Source organism: Perca fluviatilis, chromosome 3 (genome assembly GCF_010015445.1).
Source record: "Perca fluviatilis chromosome 3, GENO_Pfluv_1.0, whole genome shotgun sequence".
NCBI classification, from domain to species: Eukaryota; Metazoa; Chordata; class Actinopteri; order Perciformes; family Percidae; genus Perca; species Perca fluviatilis.
Genome location: NC_053114.1, coordinates 41,445,794 through 41,468,665, shown reverse-complemented (window position 1 = coordinate 41,468,665; position 22,872 = coordinate 41,445,794). Strand labels below are relative to the sequence as shown.

The 22,872-nt window shown below is 41.8% G+C and overlaps 1 protein-coding gene across 6 annotated transcripts in view; it reads left to right on the top strand.

The window, feature by feature from the left end:
• ppip5k1a (diphosphoinositol pentakisphosphate kinase 1a) overlaps positions 1-15,634 on the top strand; it is a 47,376-nt gene extending 31,742 nt beyond the window's left edge. For 4 of the 6 annotated variants that reach the window (XM_039794674.1, XM_039794673.1, XM_039794672.1 and 1 more), the window contains 3 exons: positions 8,141-8,278; positions 10,654-10,767; positions 11,424-15,634. In XM_039794674.1, coding sequence (XP_039650608.1) covers positions 8,141-8,278; positions 10,654-10,767; positions 11,424-12,061 — 890 coding nt within the window. In that variant the 3' untranslated portion in view covers positions 12,062-15,634. Of the gene's footprint in view, positions 1-2,808; positions 2,869-3,535; positions 3,716-8,140; positions 8,279-10,653; positions 10,768-11,423 lie in introns of all 6 variants that reach the window. The other 2 variants (XM_039794669.1, XM_039794668.1) reach the window with 1 other exon arrangement.
• The last annotated feature ends 7,238 nt before the right edge of the window (positions 15,635-22,872 follow it).

The window sequence follows — 22,872 nt, the reverse complement described above, 5'->3', positions numbered from 1 at the left end:
AATTGAGAATAATCCAAAACAACACAACAATTACTAAACTTTTCTTTCTAATACAGCATAATATGGAAGAAGAAAACAAGATGATAGTTTGTCTCCCAGTGCTACATTAATGCTGTTTGCATGCTGCATAGTGTTTGTCATTGTTACGATGGCCTAACCCCTGCATTGTGAACCAGGGGTTGATGCAAAGACTGTATAAGCAGCCGGCTGGCTGCAGTATAGGTCATAAATCCCGCCCCATCAATGTTAGCGAGTACACATTAAATAAATGTTTCCCAAAGATGTTTTTGTTGTTTTAGGTAGTTCTGATCATGCTGTTTGTTCAAGTGTTCATTTTTCTGATAAATTTGGTTTTTATTAGTTATTTGATGCTAAAACAAACATGATGTGAGCTGTGATTGACTCGCGATTGGTCAGGAGGGTGTATGGGCGGGACTTTGATACCGTGGCTCCACCGCCCCGATCACTACTAAGCAGACTCTGGCTCCGAAATTACAAGATGTCAGCGGCCGTATCCGAGGGTTTTTTGGCTTCACTTTTGTACATCGGGAGGAAGTGGAGACGTGTCGTCCATCTTTATCTACAGGCTGTGGTCAAGCCACTTCCTTCATCTTTCAAGCCTTTGTAACGCAGGCGTTGTGTTAAAAATTAGTCTCCAAGCAGACATAACCCCGGTCCACCTGAGCCACAGAAGATATTATACAGCTGCACAGTAGTACTCCCTGTGACTATACAGCTGCACAGTAGTACTCCCTGTGACTATACAGCTGTACAGTAGTACTCCCTGTGACTATACAGCTGTACAGTAGTACTCCCTGTGACTATACAGCTGCACAGTAGTACTCCCTGTGACTATACAGCTGCACAGTAGTACTCCCTGTGACTATACAGCTGCACAGTAGTACTCCCTGTGATTAATAAACCGACTTCAAAAACCGTTATACTCATAAATAACAAGTGAAACCTGCCAGTCTCTTTTTGGACCTGTCAAAGCAACCGTTTTCATCATTCTTTTCTAAAGTTTTTAAGTTTCATCCCTCTTCACTGTTTTCATGTTTCAAAAAGCAGCATAACAAAGCAAGTAGCCTTTAGACGGAGATTTGTACTGAGCCAAGGGTGGGAACCCTGTTTTAACATCCTGCATACAATTTTGTAAAGCATTTGTAAATTGTTCACCATTACCCAGTAATTCAGTTTTTTTTTTATATTTGTTCCTGTGTGTGTGTGCGTGTGCGTGTGCGCACAGAGTACTTACATAAACTACAGGATGTGAATTGAACTCATCGTTAAAAACGCCACCAGCAGCACATGAATGTTTAACCCTTCCTCTGAACTCTGCTTCGTGACTCTCAGTAATGCTAACCTGTGAGTTGCCTTTCAACAGGGTTGCCTGTATTACGCCGGGTTCACACTGGACGCGGAAGCGCCTCAAATGCCTGCTTCCTTTTGGCACCCATATTAACCAATGTGGCTGTTCACACAGGAGCTCTACGGCCGATAGTTTCGGCATCTGGTCTATTTTCGCCCCGTGCCGCGATCAAATTTGGCAACAAAACACACTGGTAATCTATTATAAATTATATGAAGGATCAATGATATAAATGATCTGATAAATGATTAAAAATATGCATCTGGTACAGGACTTGATAACCCTTTTTATTTTCCTGCCCCTCTCCCTGCTTTCCTGGAGTATCAATTCCCCTAGTCTAGATTGGTCCGTTGCCACCAGAAATTCCACCGGATTTCACTCTATTCGGCCGGATGTCCGTTACCTTACACTTTCTTTGTGTTGGAATTTTAAATTCTTGTCCTTCTCCGCAGCATTGTGGAGGAAGGTCTGGCAAAGCGAGACTACAATTCCCCAGATTCTTAACCCCCCAGATGATGAAATTTCAAAATCTGCCCATCCACTATATTTATCAGAAATGGCCTTGTGTCACTGCTGTTTGTGATAGCTTTTTTAATTAGGTATTTATTACACGTATTTGTCAAATGTGTCTAAACAAAGAGAGACCCAGACGCATGCACACAAACACACACACACACACACACATACCCATATACATACATATTGCCGCGCTTCCAGGTCCAGTGGGAACTCGTCGTTATGTGGATTAAAGGTTGAATATGGTTCAATCACAGCTGACTGAACCAGGATCAGCTCTTATTGACAAAGGAAGGGTTAATCATCCCCAGGCATTGTTCATCCCACCTCCTGTGTCTGTTCTGAATGAAACATCGCTCAGTTTTGTTTTGATCCATAAGCACACATGCTTTTCAATGTTTTCAGTGCACAGATGTGGTTGTCCAGTGTGTTTTAGACTTGAAAAAAGGCACATATTAAATGTTTAATGAAGAAGTGTAATGACCGTGTCTGTGGCAACACCTGAATGTCTCCTCTTTGCTAAAATTTTTGTTGACTACGTTTCTCGTTGAGACTGAAGGGAAGCATAGATAATAGAAGATATTACCGTTGTTGTGAACCAACCAGCTACTTTTTCTGTCCTTCCACTCAATCTGGAAAAAAAGGATTGGTCGGGATTTTTTTTTTTTGGAACGTCCCATATCTCTGCTTTTGGATTAAATCACTATTTAACTGGTCTGACTGGCGAAAATGTTCATCCACAAGTGTTTTCGGTGATGAGTTTCTGTGAGAGTGGACTTATCAAGCACAGCAGCAAAGTGTCAACACAAAAGTACCGCACAAAACGAACACTTCTTGTAAGCTAATACCAAGCAAAAACATTCAGTATAACTTCCACACACTATATTAGTAAGTCTTTCACTTACATATATTATCCACTACAGGAACACAAGATGACACATCCGCCATAGCAGTGGCTCCACCTCTGGGGGGCACTGCAACAGGTACGATGGCCCCCGGTGATGCAGTTTTGTGTTGGCTCGAAATGTCCAGCTGCAGCTTTGTTTAAATGGTCAAATAAGATGACATCGGTTGTCCAAATTGTTCGTTGATGTAGACACGAGATTTATCTGCGCATGCTAAAGCTTCTGCAGTGTTTGATTGGAGAGGTGGCTGCAAGAAGAGTTCATTTTGGGCTACACCACTTCCTTTGAATGTCTTGTGTCGCACTTGCTCCTTTGCGGATTCTCATTAATTGGATGAATGCAATTTTTTAAGTAAAATGGGGATACTGCAGAGGAGCAAGAGCTCTTGTTCTAAGGCTTCGCTGATGTGCAGGGTTGTTTTTATTGCAGAAAGTTGCTTAAGATCATATGCTGCTTCTTCTGATCTTCGGCTGTTTGGCGGAACATGATGAGCTGTTGGCTGCCCCTTGCGTTTACAGCACCACCTTCATACACACACACACACACACACACACACACACTTCTCCCTCCTATCTCCTCTCTCTGTTTCCCTCTACAAACTCCTATTTCCCCTCTCATCTGTATCATACTTCAGTCTTTCTCTCTCTTTCTTCCTCCTCGCTTATATCCTATAGTTTCATGTCTTTTTTACTGCTCCTCCTCCTCCACTGCTCTGTCCTTCCTCGCTCTCCCTCTTCTTCCTCAGAGCCCCTGGAGGAGCACCGTGTGGCCCAGTTCTTGAGGCATTTCTCCACCGACCTCAGCCTGGGCCGCAGCCTCTCTCTGGACTGGGCGCTGGCCCACCACCTCCACCAGTGCTCCTACCACCTCCGCCTCTTCCGAAACTGGCTCATCTCCGGTCAAGACCCCCTAGAGTACTTCTACGGTCAGCCCCTGGCCCCCGCCCTCCATACCCCTAAGCCTCACGCCCTGTTCAACCACTGCTCACGGTTTAGTTGTGACTGTGCTTGTTCTGTGGTTGACTCTCATGCTTTGCCTCTTGATGTTTCTGCATGCTTGCCTGTTTCTGTGGTTATGCAGATTGCAAGCTGGAGTGGTGTGAGCTGTTTGGGGCTTTTGGGGCCTTTTTTTGCGACTACTATCCTTCCCCTCTGCAGTGGTGTCCATAGCTTTTCCCCTTCCTTTTTCTCCGTAAATTATTTATTATTATTATTATTATTTAATAAATAAAATTGAAGCCACAGTTTTCTGAATTTAGGTGTAACAAAATATTAAAAGTATGGCTGCAACAAATAGTCAGCCAGTTATCTATCTATAAATCAGGATATCTCTGTGCTTGCGTCCCCACACATGCACAGTACAGCAGCGGGGGCGGGGAGTAGCTCATTGATTGCGGTTCACCTGCTACAGGTGTTTTGCCAAAAACTGAACATCAGCCAAGAACTCATTGCCGTCTACCCTACGTGCAAATGATGAAAAAAGGGACACGTTGACTCTCTAGATGAGACGCAACCGAGCCGCAACTGATTGAGCCGCACTGCAACACGTATGTACAGGTTGGGGCTCTCCAGCGCGTTGTTTTGTTGCCCATTTCTACGGCCGTTTTGCGTGCTGCTCCCCCGGGTTCCCTGCTTCTTCCGCCCGGGCCACGTTGCCTAAAACTAACACGGTGTGTGTCTGCTACACGGAAAAAAAGAGGACAAGTTGAATCTCTGCATGAGCCACAGCCAAACCGCGACTGATTGAACCTGCAACATGTGTTACAGGTTGAGTTTTATAAAAAAAAAAAACTAATTACAAGTGCACAGTGCAAGTTCTGCTTGAAAATTCTGCATTAGAATGTTTAGTTAAAGTAAAAAGAGAGGCATTATCAGCACAATGTACTTCAAGGTGGAGATTTTAATATAATATAATGCTGGATAGTTTAATGCATCATATTTTAATTGTGGTATTTTGTGAGTAGAATCTAAATCTGCATCGTTCTCTCACAGGTAAATGTATGTTTTCCTCTGAAGTACAAGTACACAGTAAGTCAGTAGTATAGGCCTATAGTTGCATATTAAGTGCTTTGGGGTCCTTCTGTAAGTTATTTTGGAGTACACTGGTTCTGGAAAAAGCTGCAAGCAGCAATACAGGAGGACCAGCAATCAGTCTTTTAACAACAGGCATGTTTTGAACGGGCACTGCACTAGTTTTCTTGATTATAGGTCTGTGAAATGCCAGAAATGGGAATTTAAGTGGCTGGGCTTGAGTGGTTGGCTTAGTTGGTAGAGAAGGAACACATATACATAGAGGTTTATGCCTCGACGCAGAGGTCCAGGGTTCAAGTCCGAACTGTGACGATTTCCTGCATGTCTTCCCCCTCTCTCTCCCCTTTCTCACCTAGCTTTCCTGTCCATTAAAGGCGGAAAAGCACAAAAACAATTATCTTAAAAAAAAAAAAGAAGAGAGAAATGGGAATTTGAAAAAAATTCTAATGGCCCAAAGATATTGAGTTACTTAACTATCATAGAAGACAAAAAAATCTGTAAATATTCCCATATGAGCAGCTGGAACATTTTGGGTACTTTTGCTTAAAAATGACAACAATGAATTGAGTAATTGTTTTAGCTGTAATCAAAAGTTGGAAATTATTTTAAAATAATAAAAGATCATTTTAATGTCAAAAATAGATAGATTTCCTTTTAGAGAAACCTGTCAACCTTACTTAAATTCTGTGGTATATTTTCAAGCATACATTTTTTTGACAACAAACAGTGACAGTGGATGGAGACAGGAAAGGTGGGAGAGAGATGGGGGATGACACGTAGCAAAGGGCCGCAGGTCGGACTCAAACCCAGGCCGCTGCAAAGGACTCAGCCTACATGGGGCGCACACTCTCACTGGGTGAGCTAAAGGTCGCCCCGACAACAAACCATGTTTAAATGAATCATAAAGTGCAAAATTTTAAGAACAGGACATTGTGAGCCATAGGTCTGAAGTCTGAAGATGACACAATATCATAAACTTTCTGCATTCAACTGTCCAATATTTAACTCAAATTTCAGACTTTGTGTTCTGGTCTGTCCCTTTTTCTTTTCTCCTCTCGCTCGCTGTTAAAAAAAGAAAGAACATGTACGCTCCCCAAACTATTAACAAGCTCCATAACATTAGCGTGTTGTATTGTGAATTTACCAGAAGCATTTCTATCTAATTAACCAGGTCAAGACAAACTGGCATTACTGTTGCAATCATGCACACAGTTAAAACAGCAATGCACATCATTTTCGCTGTTACGCCAGTTGGTTTCAGATTAAGGCCACCAAAATGGAAACAAAATTACACTTAATTTATTTTGGCAGCAAATGTAATTACAGCAGCAACGGACCAGGGCCACAATAATTAGTTTGAGAAAATGTCAAACAACAAACAAGCAATATAAAAGCTGAGCAGAGTGTTCCCCCGTCCCCCCCCCACCACCACCGACTGATGTTTCTATACACTGCGGCGTTTACGAGGCCAACATATCGCTGAGTGCAGACTGAAATGTGTCTGCAGCAGAAATATCAAACTGTCTTGGTCATATTCTTTGTCTTGTTTGCTTATTCTTCAGATATTTCCCGATCTAAATCCAGAAACTTTGCTTATTTTAGACTTTATTTTATGTCAACAACAAACAACATTAAACACTGATGCACTGAGAAGTATTGATGCATTTTTTTTCATGAAGTCAGGGTTTTGTAAAAAACAACTATGGTATAGGTAGCCAAAATAAGAGGGCAAACCAATACAACACGGGACATAACTACTTGTATAGGTATATTTATTTCAACATAAACGTGATTAAAAGATCTGCATTAGAATTAGCAGTGTAAAGAACATGACAAAATAAACAACTACAATAATGCACTGTAAAACTTAAGTCCATAGACCTTTCTCTCTAGAGCGTGCAGGAGGCAAGACGTGACCTGGATTACACTGCGTCATGTAGCCGATTCGTAATTTGGTCATAAACAACCGAGTCTCTTGCCGTTCCTTGAATTTCTCTGACAATTTGGGCAGAGACAACGAGACTTGGGTACTTCATTTTTCACATTTTCGGCGGAATCTTCGTGTAAATGACCCTTCTTCACCCTAGGATAGTTTTTTCCAGATTCGCGCCAGCTGCATGATAGAAACGTCATCAACACGCCCACTCGCTTTTTCGGCAAAATGACAACACTCTTTCTACTAGGGAGATGAACATTAAGAATTATTTAGGGGCGCTGCGGTAGTGCTACTGTAGTTTTCTTCATATTCAAGTGTCTGTTTTTCTTTGCCAGTTCAAATTAGAATATTCGTTGACAGCCCCAATACCCACAGCATACAGTAGAAGTTGAATACACACATTCAATTATCAGCGCATTCCTCCACAAACTGTATATCAATCATCATATAGCACATAGCGTCATATTGGCAGTGGTTTTTTGACAACATAATATGTTTCCGCGTTAAGGCGAGGCTGCTGACGAGGCAACATGATCTCGGCTCCACGCGGTCTCGCTTCAAGGTTAAAGCTTTTTTTATGCTTCCAGCTATGAGCAGAAATCTATCATCACTAGCCTGAACCTCCATGTTTCATAAAGGTACAGAAACTGGTGTTATTAATCCACATTACATTCAACTCTTTTCATGTCAGCTGATGTGTTTGAATTAGATTTAAATGCCTCCTACCTGACCTTAACCAGCATGTGATTCCTGCTTGTTTTCTGTACATTTAGCAAACTCCCACCGGTGCAAATGAACGCAGTAAAAACGTCCTCTGAGGTTCTTGGACGATCGAAGCAGGCTGTGGTTTGACGCTTTGTGATTGTGAACGGCTCTGGTGATATGCAGCTTGGTTGTGAACTAACAGTGGATGAACTGCCTTGGATAACGTGTTGGACCTGAGCTGCAGTCTGGACAGCTTTGACCATTGTGTGCTGCTGTCAGAGCTAAAGCTTCTGTGTGGTGGAACTGATCGCAAAATAGGCAGAAGTTCACGTTTTTGAGATCTGCTTGCTTTTTGCCAATATAGCGAGACGTTTTGAGATGTGTAGACTTGTTACCGTTTGATATGGTGTCATGTTATCTTGGCGTTCAGCATGTTTTTTTTGCAACTTGCCTGCGCGGAGATGAACCGTAGAGGCTGGCAGGAGTTCGCAGTGGGTTAGGGCCCGTTCAGAAACAGGAGCAGGATTCCAGAGCACTGCGTTGAGGTGTAGTGTAAGGGTGGCATTGGGGCGGTGGTGTCGGGTATCAGCTGAAGTGGTTCTGCCTGCTCCTCTTCTGACTGCCCGGTTTAACTGAGGTCTGATGTGCCTGCGGGCGCCGTGTCTCTCCTCTGCCACAGGCTTCGAAGGCTGCTCCATGGTGCCCTCCATCTATCCTCTGGAAACGCTGCACAACTCGCTGTCGCTGAAACAGGTCAGCGAGTTCCTCACCGGTGTGTGCGAGAGCGCAGGGGATCCCCACACGAGGACCACCAGAGGTTAGAAACCAGCACAAATTCATGTCTTTCCTTACTGTGTATCAGGGCTGGGACAATATGCCTTTGTCCAGATTGGATTCTTTGACAATACATGGGTGCCAATGTGATTTGTAATGCCATTTTCATTTATTGCGATTCTAGAAGTATTGCGATCTGATAGTGTGGAGTCTTGCGATTTTGTTTTCCTTCTTTAACAAAAACAAAAGTTGAATACTGTAATTCCTCCAATAAAAACCGGGGCCTTTATTTACCATAACTGCAGAAGGTAACAGGCTTTTATTTGAAGCAGGCTTTTGTTAGAGGCAGGCCTTTATTTCTAATTCCATTTGTTTTAAATAAACCATTTAACATTTTAAAAGCTATAGTGTTCCAGAGGACAGAGAACCATTCATTTTTTAACAAACATTTGCAAAAATAGCACCATATACAACAACAACAACCAGACTGGATTAGAGGACAAAGGAATTTGGGTCAGAATGAATTAAACACCACCATTGTGTCAGCTTTAACCCTGTAAATGTACCGGGTATTTATTTAAAATACAGGTATTACGGTATTGCTGGTACATTACAATAAGAGCATACAGTAGTTTTGAAAATCACATTACTGGGATGCAGAACACCAGTTTCTGATTAACGTTACAGACAGTAGCTGTAACCAGCATGAAAATGAAAAAAAAGTCAGTGTTTTCCTCACAGCTACACATATGCCGTGTGTGTACTAGGCACTATGTCACATCATGACATCCAGTGTCGCCACATAAAAACTACCTGAGTGAGCGCCTCCCGTCCAGCGACACAAGGCTGTCCCTCCCTGAAGCAGAGGATGAGGTCATCTTCGCTCCCATCAGTTTTCACAAGAGTCCACAAACTTTAAAGACTTTCTGAAGATATCCACGTCCAGTTTGTCCCAGGCAGCGACCACCTAGTCCACAAGCAGGAGTCGGGCGGGGGCTTTTAAGTTACCTCCGTCTGTGTAGCCTACTCCTTATCTGCATCCCCAGCCATCCACTGATCATAGGAATCTTGCAGGCTCGCCTTGAATTTGCCTTAATTTAAGGCCGGCCTTTATTTGTCCGTGTTGACAACACACCCGGCCGCTATCAGAGGTCCGGCGATTATTTGCGGAATTACTGTAATACACTTCTAGAGACAATATATCATGACATTTCTAAAAACTAATTGTTTTCTAGGAAGAATGCACGTCAGTCACATGTCAGTCGGTCAGTCTGACATTTAGTACATAGATGTCAAGTACATAACATGTATAGGGATGCACCGAATATTCGGCCACCGAACATTTTTGGCGAAAATGGCCCAAAAGGGCATTTTCGGTTTTCGGCCGAAATACCTTTATCACCGAAAACAATACGGCCGAAAATGTTGTGATGACGCAAACAGAAAACGCGACCTGCACGTAGTCAGTACCCGATCCGTTCCACCTGCAAAGCGTCTCCTAAGCAAAGAGGTTGAGACGGACCACGGAGGAAAACAATGAAAAGTACGCTCTTAGTCTGTCAGCACACGTTTCAGTGAGATCTGTTCGGATCCTCTGCACTTCATCGCGACTGTACTTGATCCGCGTTATAAAGACCATTACTTGGATGCGGAAATAAAGCAGGGCGCACGAGAAATGATCCAGGCCGCGATGGAGACGGAGAACCCGCGTGGAGACGGAGACGGAGCAGCGCCCAGCGCAGGAGATCAGAGCGCAGAAAAAAAGACTTGTCTCGCTGCACCAGATGAGGGGCATGCACCCTCGTTGTCTGATATGTTCAGTGAAATCCTGCAAGAAAGTGCCTCAATTAATAATAATAATAATAATAATAATAATAATAATAATAACAACAATAGGTAAGCTATTCTGTTCTTAGGCTACTGTATACTGTATGTGACTATCAGATTGTAGCCATATTTCTGCTAGATATTTTTTAATTAAACTTTAATATTAATTTATACAATTGCAATGCCTTGATTTTGGTAAAGTTAGTACACAGTCATAGCCATAAATGCAATGGTACTAATAATTGGCTTAATTTCTTTCGGTGTTTCGGTTCGGTTTTCGGTCTTGGTTTCCTTTTTTTTGGTTTTCGTTTCGGCCAAGAATTTTCATTTCGGTGCATCACTAAACATGTATTTTCTGCTTTCGGTCTGTTTGGCTGGAAATGGCTATGATGAATAGTCGCCGTTAGCTGTACCGTATAAACAGAAAAAATATAGGTGAACCATTCACAATAAAAATAAGAAAAAACAAGAAAACAATCACGATATATACTATTTAAAAAAATAATAATAATAATAATTCCCCCACCCCTACTGTGTAAACATCATAATCCTCATCACTTAACTTGACCTGGCCTTGCTTTATCCCCGCAGCTCTGTCCGCCATGTTTGAGACACACAACCAGCCATCAGTGGACTCGTACATCCCTCAGAGAGTCCTCACTTCCTCCATCTCTCTCAGATCTCGTTCTGACAGACCCCCTTGGTGTGAGTATCACAGCACCTCCGCGTTGCCACCGTGATTTGACATTTCTAGGTCGGCCTCCCTCGGCTGTCTCCGTTTCAGACGTCTGTGGATTATTTATGGAATACAAGCGGTCCATCACAGCCTCAGAGTTTAGTCCGTGTTAGTTCTGTCCGTCATGTTTTCAGAAGAACCCAGTGAACCAACACTTTGGTCTTTTCCTGAAAAGGAAACCATATTATTTTGTACTTATTTGTGCTGTTTTTAGCATGTTTAGCTAGATGAATCAAATAACAGCAATTCTTTTCATTGTTGATTAATCTTGATTATTTTCTCGATTAATAGATCAGTTGTTTGGTCTATAAAATGTCAACAAAAAAAAAAGAAAAATGACGACAAGGGTTTCCCAAAGCCCAAGGTGACGTCCTCAAATGTCTTGTTTTGTCCACAACTCAAAAGATATTCAGTTTACTGTCACAGAGGAGTGAAGAAGAAAATATATAGAAAATATTCACATTGACGGAGCTGGAATCTTCTTCATCTAATTTACTAAATATTTTATTTAATAGTTGACAACTAATGGATTAACCTTTGCAGCTCTAGAGTCAAACAATTTAGTTCTGTTAGTATTCTTATTCCCTCTCATATTGGTGCTGTGGGTTATTTTCTGTTCCTGCAGACAGCAGCGGTCCATCCAGCACAGTATCAAGCGCTGGACCGTCTTCTCCCACTACAGCTGACACTTCCCCACGCTTCAGCTTCAGCGATAAGATCTGCCTCACCCCTCAGAGCAGCGAGGAAACTCACTCCTCTCAAAACACTTCCACTCAGCCAGTGCCCGCCGTCGGGTCACAAGGCCTTGACCTAACTTGCTGTGCTCTCTCAAGCCTCGCCGAGGTCCCTCTGACTCCAAAAAACTCCCCAGAGGATGACGCCGAGCTCTGCGACGTTACCGCTTGCCAGGCTGATGATCCCGAACACGCACAGAAAGGGCCAGAGGGGGCTCCTGCAGCCCAAGATGCCTCCGACGTTGCGATTTCAGATCCTGGCCTGAGAACGCCTTGCTCTGCGTTGGCGGAGCTCACTCTGGCTCGAATGGAGAGTTACTGCCTCCCGAGCTCTCTGCCGGTGCTGCTGGAGCTCCGAGAGAGCGGCAGCGAGGCAGGCTCCAGCTCCCAGACGCCCCAGTCTCCGGAGGGACTCGACGAGTTCTTCGACACTCAGGAGTCGATGGAGTTGTGGATGGACAGCCCTGAAAGCCTCCCTTATCCCGAGACGCCTCTAGAAGTCGGCGCCACTCACACAGCAGAGCCGTAGAGCGCTGAAATCTTCAGAACGACAAATCTGTCAGAAAATCCTCCTTGTTGTCGAGTAGGAGCAGTGAGGCTCAGTACTGTGTTACAGCCGACCGGGCCTCCCAACTCCTCCAGCTTGATGACTACTGTGTTATGAGTAGTAATGAATGTGCGGCTGATTTTCACACTAGGCTCTGTGTTGGAGAATCATTTAAAAAACACACTGGGGACACACCAGTGACACCACTGAGCCACTTTTGACAGCCCACTGGTTCAGTTCATCTGTCTGTAAAGCCACTTGTTGCAAGGGGAAGTTTTATTGTCAATCTCTCTGTCACTGTGGGTTATGTGCTGTCGCACGAGCCCTTTCCTTAAAGCTGCATTAATCGATGTATGGCCACTAGGGGGCAGAAACACCCAGAGACCTACCAGCCCTGACATGCTATCACCTTATAAAGCTGTTATAGCGAAGGTGTTACACATCCAGGCGACACAGAACAAAGTCATCATCCCGTTGGAGTTGTGTTTGTGTCCACATTATGAATTTAAGTCCAATATTCGCTCTCCTTTTAGTTCTGGTTTGCTCACCACCAACCTGTCCGCCATGTTGTGCGGGGCAGATACTGTAGTGTACAGTGGGTTGATCACGAGTTGAGAGAGAGAGAGCGTTGAGCATTAAAGGGATAGTCTGGATCTTTTGAAGTGTGGCTGGATGAGCTACTTTTCCATAGTCAGTGTATTAGCTACAGTAGATGACACCCCCGGTTTGGAAAACCTCACAGAACACGGGAGTTGCTGGTCTACCGCTGCCTCCATCGGTTAGTTTGTTTGTGTGTGACTTTGGTGTTTTTAAAGCGTTAGTTCAGATTCACCAAAGTCACACAATAACACAAACAAACTAACCGATGGAGGCAGCGGTAGAGCAGCAACTCCTGTGTTCTGCGAGGTAAAATGACTGTTCTTGTCAAAGGAGTCATGGTGGCTTTGAAGATAGGTGGCTTAAGTAGGTTTTTCCGCTACCTCCAATCAACAGCAGTGCGGTGCATTGCTTAGCTTCCGTGTCTGACACTGACAAATGCTGATGACTGATAAATGCCTCAAACAACCCCACCTCAAAACCACCCCAAAGTATCCCTTTAACTGTACAGGAGCTGTGCTGTAAAACTAAAACACTGAGCTAAAGGAGGCTATATCAAAAAGGCGTGTCCCATTTCATGAGTTCAATTGATTCATCGTGACCATCAAGATATTAATTAATGGAGCTTTAAGTTGTTCAATCTGTCTCGCATCTTTCTTACCTTCAGCCTTAACCCTTGGACAGCCGCAGTAGAGAAGTTCTCCCATTTCCCAACTTTCATAACATTCATCGTCCAGTTTTCGTTGTTTGTTACAGGACACAGTGGCTCATAGACTCACTTCGTTTTTACGAGTAACAGGAAATGACTCGCAGTACAAGACGGATAAAAGAAAATGCAATCCGTGGCTCTTCGTCGCCCGCCAGCGCCCGTCCTGTGCTGAGCTCCTGTGGCGTTACGTGTTTAGTACCTGCATCTACCGCTGTGATGTGCATCTTCATTACTGCCAGTAAAATAGAATGTTAGTGTTCAATCTCCAGGTCAGACTGCGTGTGCACTGCTTACTGCCAAAGTCCTTAAGCCTCATTAAAGATTTAATATAATCAGATAGGAATTGATTGAGAAAGAAAATATTTATTTTGAAATTGCATCTTGAAAAGAAAAAAAAAAAAAAGGTCTGGTATTTTTGATACCCATATCAGCTATTTAATTGTACAATATAGCTATTGTATATTGTTTTTTTGTAGAATCACCTCATGATGTGGGAAAATCTGAAAGCTAATCTCTCATTTTATCACTGAACAAACAGGAGGAGCATTTTACATGTAATGTGCTTTGATTGTGGCAAGCAGTTATGTAGCAGATCTGTATGTGTGTTTAGGGGGGGGGAGGGGGTGCACACATGCTTGATAAGCAATTCAGGTAGATGAGTATGCACGCTTTTGTGTTTAATCATTGGGATTTCATGTTACATTTCAATGTACTGTAGAGGTGAAACACACAGATATGAGTTAGTGACTCTGTCATCCTGTCTGTGTGTGTACAGATTACTGCTCGGTTTTGCTTTTGTGCTGCAGGTGCCGTTTGCTTAAAGGGTCAGTTCACTCAAATTACTATTTTATATATATATATATATATATATTTTTTATTTATTTTTTTATCAGCAGCAATGTGTCTTTCCAGAACAAGTGTCCCCATCACTCTGGATCCTTCACACCCCACCGTTGTCTGTGGAACTACTGTAATCTATACAGTACTTAAACAGCAACTTAATATCAAGTTGAATATTTGTAAGTGCATTTCCAAACAAGGTTTTTTTTTGTAAGTTTTCAAGTTCCGTGTTAAAGTGGAGAACCCTAGAAATTTGAAGTTTTTAATGCTTGGCTGAGGTGGAAAAGTTTGTGTATCGATAAAAACGAAACGTGACCAAGTGCAACGGAAACAGATGAATAAATCACGACGTACATGATGATACAGGATGATACCATGTTTTCCTTAATTTGAGGTTTGACGTTATTGTTATGAGTTATTGCATTATTAATAAATCATTTCATTTTGGCCTTAGCAATAAAAAAGCCCTTCTTTAATGTTGCCGACTGTCGTTTTATGCTCTTTTTTATTTTATTTTTTTTAGTTATTTAAAAAACAACAAAAAAAACTTTTTTTTAAAGTATCTGTTCAGGCACCGTTTCAGAAAAATCACTTAAGCACCGGTATCGGAAAAAAACCTCAACGATACCCATACTCCTAGTCCTCTGGCCGAGCCGGTACATAGTTCTCTGGGCTCTCTGCACACATGAATGTGATGAAATAATATCTTGATTCTGCTCTTTAGGACTTTCCAAATTTTATTGGATGGGATGAGATCAGATTCTGATCATACAAAGAGTCATTTGGTTTTTTTTGTGGTGCTCCGGAATAAATGTCATCATTTCACAGCTCTTCCTTTTGTAGTGATTAGTGTTTGTGGACAGCCGTTGGGCCTTCATCTTAAAGCTTTGAGCACCACAAGCCAGAGGGTCAGAATCGAGGCAGAAATCTCAGAGACCGATGTCTCAAACCCTAATCAAATGAAACCATAGGTGAGAAAATGTAATTTGGGTGAACTGACCCTTTTAAAACCTGCTCAGAAATCCACCTTTTAATCTTGGAGGATGAATCGTCTGATGGACTGTGTAGTAATCCAATACATATCTCCCTGCTGAGCGCTTTGTGAACCCGTTGGATAATAAGCTTTGGTTTAGATGCACGTGTGTTTTCCTCCGATCTGTGCTGACTGTACTGAACGACTTCACAAACGTTTTCTGTCTGTTGTTCCCCTTCTGTGTGAAGTTAAATCATTCGGTTTTTAGAAAGATCATTATATGAAACATCCACAATGATCTGTAATACTTATGACAATGTTACAAAATACAGCTATTGGAACATAAATTCCGTTTGTGGGTCTGCTTTGTTTTTTTGGTTTTGTATCATGATTTCTGTCCATCCGAAATAAACCAATAAAAAACTTAAGATTCAAAGTAAAGAATACATGTAAATATCTGCAAATATGCATGCTAGGGCTGCAACTAACGATTATTTTCATTGTTGATAAATATGTCTTATTTTCTTGATTAATCGATTCATATAGTCGGCCCATCTGAGCTTTCATTTTCTCAAAGGCAGAGCAGGATACCCAGGGCTCGGTTTACACCTATCACCATTTCTAGCCACTGGGGGACCATAGGCAGGTTAGGGGAACTCATAATGTTAAAAAACCTCAAAGTGAAATTTTCATGCCATGGGACCTTTAAAAATTAGCCCCAGACCAACAGGATGTGAACTAGGGTTGGGCATCTTAACAATTCTGATTCCAGTTCCGATTCTTCCTTTCGATTCTGGTTCTTCCTGGTTCTCTGAGGGGTGGAGTTGAAACCGGTCACATGCTTATTTCACAGATAAGAGGAACATTTTATTTTTTATTCAATGGTGAATTACGGTTTTACCGGGCTTTTTCAACGTAAAAATAAAGCCAGACTTTAGAGCGCCACTTACTGTGCTCCATGGCTGCATCACAACAAGCGCCTGGAAGTCACGGAAACCAAAACTCAACTTAAATTTGGAATTGATAATCAGATTCGAAACGATTCCAATAAAGAAACGATTCCATTGGCTTTTTTTTTTTTTTTAAACGATTCTAAGTTGGAACCGGTTCTTGATGCCCACCATGCCCATTATGTAACCAGATGTCTGTTTCTCCCTGATGATTACTCTCGGACCTCTGCAGGAAAATGCCCTCTGAAGTGCTGAGTAAATCTGTGTGCGGTAAATGTGTCGAGACGCCTGGAGTCAGCGTTATTGCAGTGTGTGTGCTGTCAGTGTGAAGGTCAGCAGTGAGAGTGATGTCCAGGCCGAGCTGAGGAGGAAAGAAAAACAAGAGGGATGGAGTGGAGAGTGATATTTTATGATCTTATGATGAAAATCTGAATCTGCAATGTGACCGGTAACTCCAGCTGTCGGGGAAATATATAATCTAGACAATATTAGAGGATTTCCCTCTTCCAAGTAGTGGAGGAAAAGTAGACGGTCGACCAAAATAGAAATACTACTAAAGTGCAGTACCTGCGTAGGACTAGGAGTATTGAACCTCAATATTTTTGTTGGTACCAACCAAAATGTGTCCGTAGCGCCAAATATTGAGATTTTGTATCAAATGGCCGGTCAGATTTGTGAAATTGTTAAGGGCTGCAACTAACGATTATTTTCATTTTTTGGGGGGAATCTGTCGATTCCAAAAAAAAAAAAGAAAAGTGGATCAGTGTTTCCCGAAGACCAAGATGACGTCCTCAAATGTCTTGTTTAGTCCACTTTTTTTTTCTTCATAAAAAAATGACTCGAACCGATTCGATTAATAAGCGATTAATGTAATAGTTGACAGCTAATCAATCTTTGCAGCTCTGATATTGTTTACTTATTCTAGGATCTGACAGTTTGTTGATGAATCCGAATTTTTGCCAATTTTAAGCTTTTATTAAGCTTTTTATTATTTAAGCTTTGCTCTGCGATTCCCTGCAATGCCCGGCCGCGTCCTGCTGCGTCCTGCCGCGTCTTTCCGCGTCCTGCCGCGTCCTGCTGCGTCCTACCGCATCCACCCATGCTCTGCAGCGCCACGTTACATCCCGCAACGCCCTGCTGTGATGTTCATACACACTGAGTAGTCAGGATCCGGTATTGGAGACTGCACTACTCAGTATGACATTATGTGCCCTGCTATGACATGAGCTACAACGACTACCTTCAAAGTCACTGTTCCATTATCATTATAACTCTGTTATGATTTGATACTATAAATAAAAATTTATTTGAATTAAAGTTCTTGTTCCGCTGCTTGTGTATAAACATTTCACATTTGAAAAATATGGTTTGTTTTTGTCAAACATGTTTATATTTTCCTCCAGTGATCCAAGTACTCAGATGGTTCCAATTAGCAATAGCACAGTTTAAGAAAGAAAGGTACTAGTAAATGATATGTAGGTATGGCCTTCCTGCAGTTGAAGTGTGTTTTAAATATAATAAGTGTTAGGCCTCCTGCACACTGGCTGCATGGCGTAAGCGTTGTTATTTCGGCTCCCATGTTAACCGGTCCGAGCTTGCACACCGCCTGCGTGACACGCACGTCTCAACGCGTGCCTGCTAGAAATTGAACCGACGCCTATTTTTCACGCGAGCGTGTTGGAAGCGTTTCCAGGTAAAATAGAATACGAAAAGATGTTTATATGTCATTTTCACACGAATGCATTTAATAAATGACTTGTTGATGTTTGAAAGTCTCTAGGTTTTGACATAAATGCAGATATAAATCTAATTTAAAAAAAATTATATTTTCAAATATTGCACCTGTCAATCCAGAAGGAAATATTCTGTAGCCTATTTTGCCGTCAATACTGCCGACGTTGTCTCTGCTGTAATCAAATCAGTATGTATTTATGTTTATGTTTATGGGAAACAGACATGTAGCCTACAGACAAGGCTAGCAGCAGCAGCAGCGCTGCGTCAGATGTGTTTCTGGTGTGCAAAGACAGAAAAATCCACGCAACTGACACGCAACAGAAACGCCACGCTCACGCCATGCAGGCAGTGTGCAGGAGGCCTAATATTGGAATATTGTGATTTATGCTTTACAGTGTTTGTAGCATCTTAATGTTGCAGCTGGTTGAGGTGCAGCTAATCTTTTCTACTTTCTATTCTGTTGGGTAGTTTATCTAGATGTCTGTCCACAGAAGGTTCTCAGTCATCCAGGTCATAGTTATCCAAGGAGGGGTTAAAAGCAAGGGCAACTGGACTTTAACCTTTCTGTTGTCCTCGGGTCAAATTTGACCCGTTTCAATATCAGAAATATGGGTTTCTTTCTTTCTTGCACGTTAGGGCTGCAACTAATGATTAATTTAAAAATCATAGCTTAAAGGTCCTATGACATGCTGCTTTGTGGATGCTTTTATATAGGTCTTAGTGGTCCCCTAATACTGTATCTGAAGTCTCTTTTATATAGGTCTTAGTGGTCCCCTAATACTGTATCTGAAGTCTCTTTTATATAGACCTTAGTGGTTCCCTAATACTGTATCTGAAGTCTCTTTTATATAGACCTTAGTGGTCCCCTAATACTGTATCTGAAGTCTCTTTTATATAGACCTTAGTGGTTCCCTAATACTGTATCTGAAGTCTCTTTTATATAGACCTTAGTGGTTCCCTAATACTGTATCTGAAGTCTCTTTTATATAGACCTTAGTGGTCCCCTAATACTGTATCTGAAATATGGGTTTCTTATGACCAAATTTCCCCAAAATAACATTGATTGTTCCATACAACGCTAAAATAAAAATTGATCATGATAACTTTTTTCTACCTGGGTCAAAATCTGTGATAATCCAAATGTTCCTTCATGTCAATGAGGTTTATTGAACATACATTCCAAAAAGAAGCGTATAACACAGAATTGGGTGATAATTTAAACTTCATGCTTCATACCAAACCGGAAGGACAACAACTGCATGGTCTGAATGGCTGAAACTGACCCTATGTTCCAGTAGAACTACATGAAGCAGGTCATTTAAAAAAAATCTGGCACCACCTACAGCATGTAGTGCGATTTGGGGGGCGGGGGGGCGCTTAGGAGACCATTTTGGGCTTTAGCAGAAAGGGGGGAGGGACTGAGAAGTTGTTGATGTTCCAATTTTTTGGCTAAGTCCTGGGTCTTCACAATCCTACCTACAGCACCTTTAAAGGTGCTCCCAAGACATGTTGTCTCTCATCCGAGAGAGTTCTTCAGTTGTGACTGAACGCTTAGGAGACCCAGCTATTTAACCCCCATCGGGTTGTTGTCAAGATGATCGATGGCACCCGAAACGTGTCAAGGAAGCCACTTAATCCTGGATAGAGAAACCTTCGTTTAACAGGGGGTCTTAACACTTCCAATGCTGTCCCTTCATCTCTTCCCAGGGCTTTTTCAAAAAATGTAATTGATCCAGATTTGGAAATCCCATGTTTTGCTATCCAGGATCACCTGATCCATTTTACTTTTATGCCAGTTTTTTTAAAGGAACATTGGATTGGCTCACTGTGATCCAAATACCAAATTTCAGGATTACCAAATCCTGTTTACCAGAGCCTTAAAAGGAACCAACAGTGTAGCCTACTGGCTCAGCAAAAAACAACAGGTAGGCAAATACCGGTGGCCACAAAGAGCCATTGTTTGTTTTAATTTTAAGAAAAACTGTAATAAACAGAAACATTTTACATTCTTTATTTTGTTATAATGTTTTTTTTTTTCTTTACCATATCTCATTAGATGTGACATGCTTCACATATGCTTCAAATATGAAGAAATGTATATATCATCAGTAAACAATGATGAAAAATCACAACTGAATCCACCCTTCTAATGGGGTCAGGATAATCCTGTTGTTTTGGATAAAATAGATCCCAAACCGAGTTCAAAGTTTTGAAAAACCCAAAGGGCAGGTTTGATCCAGATCGGATTACATGGTCTGATCTTAGTTCAGAATCCCTCTTTTGCTTTTGAAAAACCCATGTCCAAGACTTGATCCAATCCGTGATCCGAAATCCCACTGGATTACTTTTGAAAAACTGGGCCCAAGAAACATCGCTTAATTTACGCTAACGCTTACATTTGGCCTCATGTGAGAATGCCAACGATGGTCGTTCAGACTAGGCCACGGTTGTTTCCAACGACCACGATTGTCGTCACAAGAGCCAGAAGCACTACCGAACGAAGCGGTATCGATCATCTTGACAACGACCCGACAGAGGTTGAATATCTGGGTTTCCCTACTTTGTTCAGTCCGAAACGTCTTAAAAGCACCTTTAACCAAGGTGGTTTATCTAGTTTTTCCGTAACAATGCACCCTGTTTTAGAAGCTAATTACAGGTATAGTATAGAAAATGTTAAGTAACTACAGCTGTTGAATAATATGTGGATTAAAAAGTACAAGAATTCTCTCTGAAATGTAGTAAAATAGAAAAAGAAATAGAATAAAATGGAAATATACTCTTGTAAAGTACATCAAAAGTACTTTACCACCAAAGGTAAAATATAAATGAAAATCAGAACTTGTATTGAACATCTTTAAATGATACTCAGCCCTCTACTTGACTTGATTTACTTTGTTCATTTCCACCTCTGAAGAAAAGGGAAAGCGCGACATCTGTTGTTCCCACTGTCCTCCACCCTGATCGTGTCAGCCAGGAGGTGATGTCATTGCAGCATCCATTCAGCCAGCGTCTCACAGCGGGGATTGGCCTCCAGCTTCCAGCCGGCTCCGTCCTCCAACACAATATCAGCTTCACACAAAGACCCATCATTGAAACGAAAAGCACTCCACCAGCCACTGCCGTGTCAGTTTGGCACATTCTGCATGACAAACAGCTCATATCAGCACCGGGGCCTACACGCTTTGCACTGTGGCCTGCGTGTCTTTGAACTGTCAGACTGTTGAAAAAGGGTTTAACGGAGTCAGAACAAAGCACAAACTGTTCCTGTGTCTGGACCTCGCCGTGGGGTTCAACCCCCACTGGATTACATCATTCTTACACACTGAGACAGAGGAAGGAAAAACTTGTGTCTGCAAAGCCTAGATCATTGGTTTCCAATCTGTGTGTCGGGACCCTGCAGTGGGTCGGAAGACAGATCTGAGGGGTTGGTTCTTATTTGTTTGCCTGTTGGACATTCATAGTCCCAAGAGGATATATCCTAATGACTGGGATCCTACTGGTGGTGATACTTTTTTGCTTTATTTTTTTTTGTGAAACAAACTGTTGGATGGATTGCCATAAAAAGTTGGCACAGATATGCATGGTGCCCAGAGGATGAATCCCAGTGAGTTTAGTGATCTACCGACTTTTCTGGCAGGTCAGATTTTCCACTCCATAACAGGGAAATATCTCACCATCTACAGGATGGACTGGAGCATTTTGTACAGACATTCATGATCCCCAGAAGATGAATCCTAATGACTTTGATGACCCCCCGACTTTTCCTAAAGAGTCACCAAGAGATTCAAGTTTGTAGTTGTGTGTATAGATTTGATTTGAATTCCTGGAAATATGAAAATCTAATAACATCCCCATCAGCCTCAGCCGTATACGGACCTTATCTCGAAAGAAAAATGTACAGAAGTCAACAGCGAGAGACAATTTTTTTAATGGATCCTTTTTGCCAATTTAAAAGATAATTTTGCAAGTCAAGAAAAGTCGCAGTTTGTCGTAGTGCCATTTAGTTTTGAGTGAAACTACTCCGTGAACTGCATCTCTTCTCTCGCACAATATACGTCCCCTTCCATGCTAGCTAGCTAGCTAGCTAGGTAACTTAGCTATGTTCCGCGCACACATGTAACATTATCTTACATTATCTTACCTGATGACTCCCGGTGTTTTTATCATCTGTGAGGCGATAAAACGAGCAAGATCCGTTGCTCGCGTGAGTAACGTTGAATCCTGTTATGAAATGCACAGATATCATACGGTAGCTTCAGCGAGAAAGGAAGTTACGACGTCAGCAACGAAACTTTTGGAAAGGTAGTCTTTCTAAAAAACATTTTTCAACAGTTGTACGACAAACTGCGACTTTCTTGACTTGCAAAATTATCTTTTAACCCTCATGTTGTTTTCCCGTCGGCCATTAACTTGTTGTCCTTCCGGGTCAAAATTGAAAAAAAATTCCGTGCTTCTGACATTGTTTTAAACATTTTGGCCACTTTTTTCAACGCTTTTTTAGTCATAGTGAATAACCCTAATTAAAATGACATTATACCTAATTTTTTGAGTTAAAAAAAAAAAATCACAGAAATTTGGAATTATTTTGACTAATAGTTAAGATCAGAGGGTGTTGATGGATAATCACAGACTTAGGTTTATGTCAAAGTTTAGTCTGGATACTGTTTGAAATGCTATAAAATTGAATAAAACACCCCAAATTCATTGGAAGTAATCATTAATTTTACCTGCGAAGAATGTTGAATGGCTTCCATACAATGTACATCAATGCATCCAACTTATGTTTGGGGCAACTTGGTTGAAAGTAACCCATATTTCTGATATAAAATAACTTTGACAACGGGTCAAATTTGACGCAAGGACAACAGAAGGGTTAAATTGACAAACATCATATGTGTAATTAATGGCATAATTCAAACACTATTCAGTGCCATACATAATGTTTTCAAAATAAGGTCCCGTGGTGGTCCAGCAGTTAGCATGCTGACGT